The 13,215-nt window shown below is 37.3% G+C and overlaps 2 protein-coding genes across 4 annotated transcripts; one reads left to right on the plus strand and one right to left on the minus strand.

The window, feature by feature from the left end:
• The first annotated feature begins 6,567 nt into the window (after positions 1-6,567).
• Positions 6,568-8,777, plus strand: LOC116198468 (aquaporin TIP2-1). 2 transcript variants are annotated; one of them, XM_031528621.1, is made up of 4 exons: positions 6,568-6,820; positions 7,531-7,781; positions 8,075-8,476; positions 8,528-8,777. In XM_031528621.1, exons 1-3 carry the CDS (start codon positions 6,694-6,696, stop codon positions 8,441-8,443), a joined length of 747 nt encoding a protein of 248 aa, XP_031384481.1. In that variant the 5' UTR covers positions 6,568-6,693; the 3' UTR covers positions 8,444-8,476; positions 8,528-8,777. The 2 variants fall into 2 exon arrangements, with proteins under 2 accessions (XP_031384481.1, XP_031384480.1); XM_031528620.1 differs by having other exon boundaries at positions 6,569-6,820; positions 8,075-8,751.
• Positions 8,778-9,968: 1,191 nt separating this feature from the next.
• On the minus strand, positions 9,969-11,982 carry LOC116198984 (photosynthetic NDH subunit of subcomplex B 3, chloroplastic). Of its 2 annotated transcripts, none has more exons than XM_031529265.1 (6): positions 11,648-11,982; positions 11,088-11,225; positions 10,946-11,002; positions 10,737-10,799; positions 10,455-10,517; positions 9,969-10,226 (listed from the first exon to the last, which is right to left on the minus strand). In XM_031529265.1, the coding sequence occupies exons 1-6, from the start codon at positions 11,876-11,878 to the stop codon at positions 10,149-10,151; spliced, it is 630 nt and encodes a 209-aa protein (XP_031385125.1). In that variant the 5' UTR covers positions 11,879-11,982; the 3' UTR covers positions 9,969-10,148. The 2 variants fall into 2 exon arrangements, with proteins under 2 accessions (XP_031385125.1, XP_031385126.1); XM_031529266.1 differs by having other exon boundaries at positions 11,088-11,198; positions 11,648-11,975.
• Positions 11,983-13,215: the final 1,233 nt, after the last annotated feature.

The raw sequence follows: 13,215 nt of genomic DNA on the forward strand, positions 1-13,215 counted from the left end.
TCCCCTCCTCCTCGATGTGTAGGTCCCACCCTTTACCCCGATGGTTGTATATATCATCCAGCGGAGTTCCCAAAGGCTTTTGCCTGACCGATCTAGTCAGGTTCCCTTATCCTCTCTTCGGTGACTATTTTAGGCTCGGCTTCTTCTCCCTCTCCATTTGATGTGCGGTAGGACCGTGCTTTCACTCTTACCATTGAAGACTCGAACCACCGACTGAGGAGACGTTTTAAATCTCTGAAGATCTATGGTCAATCCTCTCAGATCCACTTGGATCTTCATATATTCGAGGCTGATCTACCAACATGAGACCCAGATCTTCAACTTTTAGGGCTAATTTCTTGGGGGAAAAAAACATGAATTTTGAATATCGTTATTTGGTTAGATTTGCTTGTTTTTAGGTCATTGCAGGCAAAGAATGGCCATCATCTGAACTTTTATAGCCTATTTTCGTTGAAATCCACCTGCAAAGGCCCACCTCCGAAGAGGTTTGGCCATCCCTGACCCTTTTGGTGTCTTCGGTGTAGGAACTCGAGGAGTCTTTGTGATTGTTTACTCGTGATAGTGTGGGAAGCCTGATATAGTGTTGAGGTACCCTTAATGCCTTGCTATTTTGCTCTGCCGCCACACTGATGGAGATTGTTGACGGGCTCAAACAATGTCGCGACCTCCATCGGGGGAAGGAAATGGCGAGGGTGGCGACAACCCTATCCCAAGAACTCAACTGAGATCTTAACTGGGAAAGGGGTGGGGGGCCCCTATAACCACCAACACCATGGTAGAGGTTGCGGGGTGGTCTGGGCCGGTTGGCGAGATCTTGACTAGGAGAGCGGTGGTAGCGCCCCCTCCAACCACTTCCCTACTAACGGAGGTCACCAGCTGGCCCCAACAACTCCATTGTCTTTCTCTCTTAATTTTTTTTTATTTGATTTAAATTTCAAATTTTTTATTTAGATTTTTTCTATTTTTCGAATTTCATTTTTTAAATTTATATTCATTTGTTTTGATTTTATATTTTAAAAATTATTTATTTATATTAATTTATAACATTTTTTATTAATTTTTTATTTTTCAAATTTCTCTTTATTAATTTCATTGTCAAATTTATTTTTGAAGTAGCTTTTTTATTTTATTTATAAACTTTTTATTTCATTTTTGAAGTTTTATTTATTTATTTTAATTTTAATTTTTCTCTATTTTTCATTTATTTTATTCATTAATGATTAGTATTTTTGTATTTTACTTTTAATATATGAAAATGCCACTTGAGCACCACATAGGAGCCACATCAATAATGTCTGATATGTCAACAGCCACACTAAAAGTCACGTGAGCAACTGTTGACATCGTTAGTTCAAATTGACGGAATGCATAACATTATTATGATTTAAAAAATTTTGTACTCAATTGGTACAATTGTTTAATTTTGTACAAAGTGTTACATTTGCTATAAAGTTTGTACCACTGGGGTAATTTACCCTACTATCAAGCAAGAAAAAGCAACAAACCAGTTAGTAGAACAACATATAGTGCTGATCATCTAGTGTGTTTCTTCTTATAGTGTTCAAAACTTATCCACATTTTTGTCCAAATATACTCATGTCGTATCTACTCAATGTGTTATTATAATGACCTATAAGATGTTGCAATTCGAGATATAGATCTGAACAAACCTTATCACATAGACACAACACCTCTATGATTCTCCTCACACAGTTGAAGTTGCTGCCTCGGTCCAGTAAGTGCGACGCAGATGGAATTTTCTGGTTAATTTATCTCTAGTAATTACAACAACTTACATGTCAGAAATTTGGTAATAATTTAGATAGATCATTGATTAATATACCTGTCGATGCGTTGAATATTAAACCAGATGGGACTTGGAAACGTTTAGGGCAATTTACTTGGAGTTGCCACAAGCTTTTTAAGCTTAGCTAGAAACCTAGGGTCACCTCGGGGACATGATGCTATTTGCCTAGAAGTAAATTTTCGATCTACGATCTGGGGTTCTATTACCATTCAATGCTTGCAAGCCCAGGTCTCGCCCTATATTTGTATTCTAATCTTCTAGGCTTGCAAAATGTTATTAATTTTATGAGTTATTACCTAATTAATGAGGTCTAGCTCGTATTTTCCCGGACTGTTCAAAGTCACGGAATGGTCCCTTTATTCGATGTCGAACAAGAAAATCATACAACTAAACAATCGAATGATTGAACGTACCTGTTCTCCATGTTATACGATTAATGAAAATGAGTTGTTATTGAATACTTATCGATTTGGCACATTCAAAAATAATTTTAAAATTTTAATAAAATTCAGTTTCATGTAAAACGATTTCCGTACGATTTTAAACAAATTCTATTTTAGTCAATTCCTGGATCAAATTATCCGTTACACAAATGTTAACTGATTTATAAGTGATTACACTGCTCTGTTTGTTTTCAGGATCTGATTTTAAGATTTTAACTATAACTTTAACTCTACACACTACACAACAAAAATCAACTCTTCAAAGTCATAAAGGTGGGCCCCATACATAAATTCACGTATAACTCCATTATATTCAATTCAATTTTTAATATTAAATTCTCCTAATTATTCATTACTTTTTCACACTTTTTCTCATAATTCAACACTACAATCATTACAATCCAATTAAAATCAAAATCAACCAATTAAAATCAAAATCCAACTCCCAAACCAAACGCAGCCTACAAATCCAAGGAATTAACCAGTCAATTTTAACCAATTTTAACCCTAAGTTTGCTCTTCCACAACTTATAAACTTACTGTGACGATTAGGGTCAAATTGATTAACGAGCACGTTAACATGACTTTTAAAGCCTACCATTGAGGACTAATTTAAAATAGATCTGAAAGTTCTTGCTGATTTAAAGCTGTTTTAATGCATGGAGACTAAATTGCAAAACCTGTAAAATTTCGGGAAAACCAACTTACAAGCACAGAACTGTCCCCAAGCTGATCTGAAACTGTCAGAAAATTCCTAGGCAGATTTGAAAATACATTTCTCACTCAGAGGCTAATTTGAGAAACTCAGAAAGCTTGGGGACCAATTCAAAAATTCTGGAAATGGCGGGAACCGAATCTGAACAGCTTCAAAAGTCATTGCTGATTCGAAAACACAGGAAAAAAAAAGGAAAAAAAGAAGAAAAAACCACCCCTGGACTGAGCTGAAAAATGTCCAGAAACCAATTTGCAGATTCTATGAAATAGACTGATCTAAAAAGTTCCAAAAATTCAATTTCTGAGTTGAAAAACCTCAATTTCTGAGTTGAAAAACCACAGAGGACCAATATGAAAAAATAGAAAGTCCAAAGCCTGATTTAAAGACTCTGGAAAGCTCAGGGACTAATCTGAAAAGTCCCAAACGTTTGGCTACGGAGTTGAAAAGTTATCAAAAACCATCAGCTCTGGTCTGAAACTGTCTACAAAGTCCAGGGGGACTGATTTACAGATTCTAAGAAGTTCGGGACTAATCCGAAATAATCCCATCTTCTAAGGTGAATTAAACTTACACTATACTATACACGATTTAAGATAGGCTTTCTCCTTCGAGTTCATTTAGATATCCTGTTCAACTCATTTGATGACCAAACAATTTAAAAGCATTAAAAATGAAATAAGTATAAACACATCAAATTTATTTAAAGAATACGAGAGATTTTAGAAATCCACAGATAAGGTGCTAGGTTCCATTTGATAATCCTAGCTAAAGGAAACTATATGATAACTATGGATCGATCGAAGATAACATCAAGTCACAACAAAAGATACGATTGCAAAGCTAAAAAATCTCGAGCAGAGAATATTTACAAGCTCGGTTTTTGTTGTGGATATCTATGTACATATTCTTTTGAATATTCAACATATACTTACAGCTTTCTCTTTAAATATATCTTCATATGTTTAGCATATTTCCTCTTTCAGATTTTGATTCTATCTTCAGGAAATTCTGAGTAAAGAAGGAAAGATTCGGATGATTCTATAACTCCTAACCACGGTCTTCAAGCTTTCGAACCGTGGTCTGGGCTTCTGTTCTTGTAACCACGGTCACTAGTCTGTGCTCGCAGTTCGCAGACTGCCTCTCCTGCTTTTGTTCACCGATTCTCCCTCATTTCAGCTTGAATGCGTTCCCCATTTGATTTGCTGATTTCCTGACTTGAACAAATAATGTAAGGGTATCCATTTTGCATGATTTCCTTCTATTATCACCAGTCCAAAAATCATGCAAACTTAAGAATCCAGAATCGACACAATATAAATTGACTGAAAACGACTTAAGGTTACTCAAAATTTGCTAACAATACAGAAGCTCAAAATAAGGCAGATATGATCCTATGGATAATCTTAAATCTACTAATTGACTAACCGAAAACCTAGACAACTAGCCCCAATTAAACTCGAAATAAATGTCCAGCTAGCTCTATTTTCATAGGGTTATACATGCGCATATCCGATGTCCGAGACCATAATAACTAGGTAACTTAAACAAAGAGATGTCAAAGAGGCATGAAATGAAGGCAAAAACTGAAGTCAGCTTCTTCTATGTGAACATTTTCTGTTCTAAACATCCAATGTGCCGTGTCAGATTCCTTCCTATCCATCTTTATCACTCTCTCTCAGGGCGGCCAAATAAATCCCCCTTTTTATTTGAAAATCGAATGATTGGTGTTAGATGAATTTGGCTTACTAATATTTGTATTGCCAAGCAATTCTATCCACTCATTTATGTTTTATAATCCCACCTTGTTCATTTTGCCCCCCTTGGTCGGTGCACTTTGTGGACCAGAGTTGGTCTTGTCATTATCAATTTCCTCCCCTCTATCGTCACCTCTTCCAAATAGACACGTGATTATAAAGATGGTTCTTACCCGATCAAGTGAAAATATTGGAGCTATGCACCGCTTTTAGCTAAATTATCTCGAAAAAGCCAGACTTTGAATCATATATGTACATTTGCTAGAATCGATCGGCTTCGAAACAGCAATAACTGAACAGAGATCATGTTTTTGCCAGATCTAATGTGTTCATTCAAGCGAAACAAAAACCCCTAAATAAGAGGAACTCTTTCCTAAATGTGGTCCATACAAGTCCACCGATAACAAACTGAGCTCACCATGGGTGAAGTTTATATGCAATGCCGAAGTTTCAAAATTCAATAAAAGCACCTCGTATATCTAAGAATAAAATCCCTTAAATAAACAAAAAGTCTCAATCACTAAATTAAGAATTTTTTTTTGTCGGTATGCATCACCAGGTATTTAGAAAGTCCAATATGCCCTGACTAATTTAGATTCGAGTCGTGTCGCCAACTAAAAGATAAAGTTCTCATATAAAAGAATTTTCCCTCAAACCTAAGACTTTGTTTAAAAAAAATAAACGTCAAATCTCCTTAACTAACTCACATTATTGGTGGCTTAGAATTGTGATCTATAATTATATTAAAGTTTCTTGTAATTACTGTTTTATCCCTTAATGGTTTGATTCGACTTGACTGGATTAATCGAGAGCCCATTGAATTTTTAAATATCAAAATATACACAAAAAATAGTTTTATAGCAATTACTGGTATAAATTTTTCCAGTCCACGGAAGTTTTATAATTACTTGCACTACAAGAAGTTTTGTATGTTGTAATAAATTCTGTTACTACGAAAGAAATTTTATCACAAGAAAAGTATATTGTGATAAGAATGTTAAATTATACTAAATAAAGTATCATAATGCACATAATTAATATGTACGTAGATATATATATTATACGTATTGTGCGAGCGCCGAAAATCAAGTATTTCCATAATAATTAATATATATGTATTACTTAATATGCATGTATATACATATTTAATATGTATATTGTGATAAGAATTTTAAATTACACTAAATAAATTTTGATAATATACATATTTAATATGTATATAGGTACATATATATTTATACATACACATATATTTAATATTATGTGAACAGCACAAATCAAATATTTTCATAATAATTAATATATATATATATATATATATTTTATATATTGTGACACATATTATATAACGTTTTTATCACGAAAATAAATTTATCACCATAAATTATAAGATATTGTGATTAAATATTATTTTGTCACGATATATTTATTAAAACGAGCTTATTTCATTGATATCCGCAATAAACTATTTGTTATTTTGATAGCAAAAAATCTTATATGCTATTGTGTTGACCCTGCATAAGTAGAGTTTACTCTCTTCTCTGTCTGTCTCTCTCTCTCTCTCTAACACATGGAGGAATCATTGATGAGCTTCGCGACAATTCTATTAAAGCAAAGTTAGGATGACAGCTAGGATGGCCAAGAATATGCCCTGGTCGGATATGCATGGAAATATCGTACGAATCCAAATCCCCTTCTATCCTCCATCGTCCTTAACTACATGTTATATATTATATCATGTCCACAAATAATAATTTAAGGGGTTAATTTAATTTAATAATATTTACCAAATTTCTTTTTCGGTAAATATATTTGACAAAGTCTATAATATGGAGTAGCCTTCGAGTATAAATGTGTGTGACCAAGAAAAGACTCTGCCGTGCCCTATCTGACGAGGCTGCCTTCTAATTCCTCTAAGCTTTTCCCTTCTCTAGCTTTGGTCATTTGTGAACGCTCTCCGCTCTGTTCTTTCCAATGGCTGGAATTGCTTTTGGAAGATTTGATGATTCCTTCAGCTTAGGTTCTTTCAAGGCTTACCTTGCTGAGTTCATCTCCACCTTGCTCTTCGTGTTCGCCGGTGTCGGCTCCGCCATCGCTTATGGTTAACATTTCTTCATCCCTTTCCTCCATTCCATACGTATCAAGCTCCCATTTGTGGTCAAGAGAATATAGTTTCTTTTTTTTTAATAAGATCAAGAGAATACAGTGCGTATACACTATACATTATGTACAATGGGAAAATGTCACAAGAGAATATACTACATATCAAACTATATCTACAAGATAACATTACTCTAATTAGGGCGGATTTGATTCAACATAATCCGAAGATGATTTGCCGCCTTGATCTTGATTTATTTCCGTTACAGTTTGTTCCTTCATAATGTTAGAGTTGGAACAACATGCTGTGGTTCATCAAGTTGTCTCTGTCTTCAACTTTGAACTTGGGTCACCATGATTATGATTATTTTTTGGGCTCATAGACATCAAGACATTGCAAGAAACAGACAGTCCCGTAAACACTATAGTTAGTAGTTTGTTTGGCTTGGATTCCCAAAGGCCCAAAGAATGCGCAATTGACAGACTCGAACATGTAAATATTAGATGATCCGTGTCGTAAGTTCTCAGAACTGGGAGAAATGGGATGGGCAGACAGTTATACGTTATTGAGGGTTTGAAAAAAGGCAAGGATTTAGACAGACATCTTGGACTTCTTTTGTAGACGCAATGATGCATAGCACAAGTAGATTATAGCAATTGTGTCACTTTAAGTTAGTGAATGGATGACTAATATATAAATGTGACGGACAGGTAAATTGACAGCCGATGCAGCCCTTGACCCATCAGGGCTGGTGGCAATAGCGGTTTGCCATGGATTCGCATTGTTCGTGGCAGTGGCCGTGGGGGCCAACATCTCAGGTGGGCACGTGAATCCCGCTGTCACTTTCGGGTTGGCTCTTGGCGGCCAAATCACCATCCTCACTGGCATCTTCTACTGGATCGCTCAGCTTCTCGGCTCCATTGTTGCCTGTTTCCTCCTCAAAGTCGTCACCGGTGGCTTGGTAAGTTTTTCAGCATTTGAGATAATCCGGCATGCCCTACGTACTCTGATGCCAATAGTTTTCTGGTCTAATGATATCACCTAGCAGATCGTTTTGTTTCGCATAAATGATTTTCCACAAAAGAAGATTTTTTTCACGGTTAATTTTAAATGTCTATATGGTTTTTGTCGGCTAGCAGAAAATTGTCCGTGCAACGAATGGAACCTTGGAACTATTCATGTTCATGCTCTAAATTTACAATGATTTTCTTTTCCTAACCTTACACATTCGGTTTTCTGCATGAAATTCTACAGGCAGTTCCAATCCACAGCGTTGCATCGGGAGTAAGTGCGATCGAAGGAGTCGTCATGGAAATCATCATCACTTTCGCCCTCGTCTACACTGTCTATGCCACAGCTGCAGACCCCAAGAAGGGCTCCCTGGGAATCATCGCCCCCATAGCGATCGGGTTCATTGTTGGTGCCAACATTCTTGCTGCCGGACCCTTCTCTGGCGGGTCAATGAACCCGGCACGTTCCTTTGGGCCAGCAGTCGTCAGTGGTGACTTCCATGACAACTGGATTTACTGGGTCGGGCCACTGATTGGGGGCGGCCTAGCAGGTCTCATCTACGGGAACGTGTACATGCACCACGAGCACGCACCCTTGTCGGGTGATTTCTAAGCTGTGAACCCGTCTTCCGGTTACGTTGTGAAGCTTTTGTTTCTGTAATAAAAGGGGGGAACGGGCAGTTTTTGCTCTTCTTCCCTTTTGTTCTTTTCCATTATTGCTTTGCTGTAGTGCATGGAGTGGGTGAGCTTATGGACATTCAGCTTTTCTTCACATGGCAATGCTTCCATCATGGGTACTCCTCTATTTTGAAATTGGTAATGCTGTTTGAATTATGGTACCTTTACTTCTTTTGGACTCATGTCAATTATTGATGGAAGGGAATACCTTTACGGGGCCCGGATATTCTTATTTTTCGCTAAGCTACAAAGTGCTATTTTCATCTTCTCGTGATACGCTTCTGTAAAGATGAATCCCCTATCTGATTGTATCCACAACGATGTGATCAGCAAATCCATTCGTACTCACGAAACTTGCAGTAGTTTACGGCTTATGAGCGAGTCTCGATGGACTTAAGCTAACAAAGACGAACTATGCAACAATATGTTTACGAGGAGATGGTAGCGTGTGAGGGTGATTTTACTCCATTCTGCTCCGCTCATATATGACAAAATATGTAATAGTAAATAAAAAATTTATTATTAAAAAATTAATTGTTATAATATTTAAGAAAAAATAGGTGTGAATTTATTATTAAATTAAGAAAAAAATTAAAAAATATGTATATACGGATTTAAAAATAAATCGGAAATTTATTATTAAAAAATTAATTATAATAATGGATAAGAAAAAGTACGTACGAGAATTTATTATTAAGTGAAAGAAACAGACACAAAAAAATAATAATTATATTATAATTGAGGGACAAGTGGAGTGGGATGGAGCATAATATATATTTTGAAACCAAACACCACCTTAACTATTCAATCGCTTGCGTGCTGGACAACCTTACAATAATAGAGAGTTCTTGTGTGAGGAAATAGCCGTTCAAATGAACTCCCCGAATGGACTCTTTCCTTTAACCACAGCGGGGAACTGGCCGAAGACAAACCCCGACTTGAAAACAATCTTCTTCCGTTGCTAGTGGATATCGAATTATCATATGCTCTTTTTCTAGAATCTAATAACTCACAGGGCAAGTAGCCTTATCGCTTTCTAATTTCTTGATTCTTATTGGTGCAGCAGAAGATATGGTAAATTGATATATCAAGAAAAATAAGTTCTTACGACCTTGTCTCAAAGGAAACGGACTCCGGAGCACAACTCACGGCCTTTGGCCATGAAAATACGAGATTTAGGCCGAATTCCATCATTTAGGGATTCAAACGAGCATTTTTTATATTGTTTGGACGTTTTTACAATTTTAGAAAAAATTTATGTAATTTAGGCATTTTTAATTCTATTTAAGCGATGTAAACCCTAAGTTAAACAGTTGCTGTTTTTTTAATAAAGTTTAGAGTTACCGTGCTCTTTCGCCCATTCTCGGATTCGATTCGAGATTGATGCCGATTTCCTAGGTATTCGAAAAATCAATAGGAGATTAAAGGTCGTAGTTCTGGTATTCTGCGGAATCAACGGATCTGTAACAAGTTATTCGTGTGTCCACTGCGTCAGTTGGTATCAGAGCACAAAGGTAGTTATTATCGTAGATTTCATGCCATCATCAACCGTTCTATATATATTGTATAGTCATCTCTATAAGAAAGAATAGTGCTGTTCTATCCTTCGTCCTCCATTTCGATAAGCATACAAAAATGTCTCAGAAGTCCTCTGTAGGAAGGCCTTTCTCGTACTTCCATTCATGGGCTTTCCACTCGGGCAATTGCTGTATCGCGACCTGCATCAGGCAGAGTTAACTCAATGACTTGTAAGCTGGGGGAAAATTTGTGACCAGTGGGTCACCCGAAGAAGGAAGTTTTCTAACAGAACATGCTGTCCGACATATCCTCAAGGATTATCGTTCTCAACACTAACATGTTTTAACAATTCCATGCTATACTGTTTCGTTCGACTCCTTTCCATAGGTGGGCTAGTAGAAGTTATGAATTCCAGGAAGAGAGATTACCATTCCTCTGGAATCTGGTTTTCCCACCACTGTCTGACAAGCAAGTCTCCAATTTTTAGGCTTCTGCAAATCATGGCTTGGCATAAATGAGCAGAACAAACATGATAAAAGCTTAACGGTCTTCTATGATAATTCATCAATCCAAAGAAGTAACTACGATCGAGGGTCGCATTCATTTTCTCCAATCAGTTATGGTTACTTCTCTTGAAGTTTTATACACCAGCTCTTGCATTGTCTATTCTAAGTACAATGTATCTGCTCTGACAGAAAAATATGAAATACCTTTCTAAGTTTCTCATTCTCTTTGTCCGTTCGAGGGCTGAGCAGTTCTTTGCCTTCAATCACCTGTGTATGATTAATCGAATACTCAGTAGGATAACTCTGTCAGCTCTTTGCTCTTTTAATTATTCTTATTCACTCGGTAGTTTCCATTAATAGCGTTAGACCGTAATTAGTCCTGGATAGTTTCTTATCGATCTTTAATGACTCACCTCTACCATGCAAGTTGCACAAGTCCCACCCCCAGCGCAATTTAGCAGCGGCCGAGCCTATGAACCGAAGTACCAAAAAGTTTATTATCATTAGATAGATGTTGTCCAGCAAAAGATTTACAGGGGGGACGAGGGGACTTACATAAGGTCCATATAAGTCGATGTTAGCATCCAGCATTATATCCCGAAGTTTCTGCCCACCCGTGGCTCTCCGAAGCTGAACATCAGGTGTCCCGTCTGGGAGCAAAACGGACTGACAAATAGAACCGTAATTAAAAATCTGTCAAAAGCGGGTCCTTATTAAACTCCACCCCAATTGATTGTTTCACTGTTTGCTCAACCTTCAAACGGTCTGAAGACTCGGAACACACTTAAAGTTTGTCAAGATTTCCGCGATGGGTAATTAACTATGTTTTTTTCTGTGCAGATTTCCGCAATGGCTAGACCAAGGAAATTCCCGGAACATGTGGAAAGGGAGCTGAATAAGATTCTGGACCGCGTGTCAGGTGACAGGTGCTGGTGCTCGACATATATACATCGTAATGCTTAGATTTCACCAATAAGCAGTTCTCTAACAGAAAATGTATCAGCAACCATTTTAATAGTTAATGGCATTGATGCCTTTTCTAATATCTGTTTGCTCGCTGCATCCCACGCCGAAAGGATACGGACAAGGAAAAACAGTGAGTGTCCTCAACTTACACCGATAAAAGCGAAACCGATAGATGGCGGTTCCTCCGAAGGAGCAGTCTCGGATTCCTTCTCGGGGATGGTTCCGACAGCTCTTATTTTTCCACCAGGCGGTCGATTCCTTCGCATTGTCTGTCCTCCGAGTCTGAAGGGGTGCTGCAGAGTGTTCGTGGAGCGTTGATTGAATTTAACAACGGTTGAGGGAGAAGCGAGGCCATAAGAGTTGAGTTGAAGAGCGCCCATTTGCTTGGTATTTACAGGGAAACGAAGAGAACAAAGATTCCCCGTTAGAAGATTGTTTTGGTGTCAAGAGGGATGCTATTTGCTGTGTGCCGAGGTTGGTCTTGTGGTGGTTAATTATCGTTGCCCTTATCCAATTGATGATGTGGGGCTAAAAGGGTAATAGTCACTACAACAGGTTAGACCTTTTTTTTTTTTTTTGCTGGAACAACAGGTTAGACATCTAGTGACAGTTTTTTTAGCAGCAATAAAATAATAGTCACTAAACAATCCATAAAATTAAAGTTTTAAATGGCAATTAATGCCAGAAAAGCCTCCAATTATCATAACCAACAAATAATTAGGTAAACCCAGCCTTTTGACCTTGCAATGCTGCGTGGTAACTCTCGCCCCCTCACATGACCCTATTGTGACCTAGCTAGAGCAACAACCATGATCGATTTCATTGCGGATAGATGTAATTTTGATATTGTTAGCCTCAGCTAATGACGAAATTTGAGGTAGAATGTGCGATCATTGATAATGAAAAATGATGGAATAGGGTGAGGCATGAAATCAATTTGAAGAGGGCCGAGTTTGTCTCTGCTTCTATGCATCGCCCAACGACAATACATTGGGCTGCAGTGAAACACATTTTGTGGTACTTGAAAGGTACCACTAATTATGGTTTTCTTATTCGTCTAGGATTCTTATCTATTATCCATGGTTTCTCTGATACCGATTGGGCTTGTAATTCTAATAACCGTTGTTCAGTTAGTGGCTTTGCAATTTATCTTGGCTCTAATATTATCTCCTCGGGCTCTAAAAAGCAGCGTATAGTGGCTCGCTCTAGTATAGAGTCAGAGTACAAAAGTTCGGCAAACGTTACAGCCGAGCTTATTTGGATTTAGTCTCTTCTTCGCGAGCTTGGACTTCATCTCCATCATCCTCCGACCTTATGGTGTGACAACATGTCAATTATTTACCTCACAGCTAATCTGGTATTTCATGCTCGGACTAAACATATTGAAATAGACTATTACTTTGTTCATGAGCGAGTTTTCCGAAAGCAATTACATATCTCATTCATTGGTACTACGGACCAAATTGTCGATGTTCTCACCAAAGGTTTGTCCTCTACACACTTCGTCGCCCTTCATTTCAAGCTCAACATCTGTTATTTGTGGGGGAGTAATAGAGTTATTTAGGGCTATTATTATTGTTCTATATATTATGTAGGTAGTTTTCTATTAGTTGTACTATTGTTACATGTAATCTGTATAGATTCTCTTTGTACCTCTCTACACAGCACTGATTTGGTGCATGTAAGTTTATCTCAAATCGTTCTCTGTGCGTTTAGC

This window comes from Punica granatum, chromosome 3, assembly GCF_007655135.1.
Source record: "Punica granatum isolate Tunisia-2019 chromosome 3, ASM765513v2, whole genome shotgun sequence".
In the NCBI taxonomy this organism is placed as follows: domain Eukaryota; kingdom Viridiplantae; phylum Streptophyta; class Magnoliopsida; order Myrtales; family Lythraceae; genus Punica; species Punica granatum.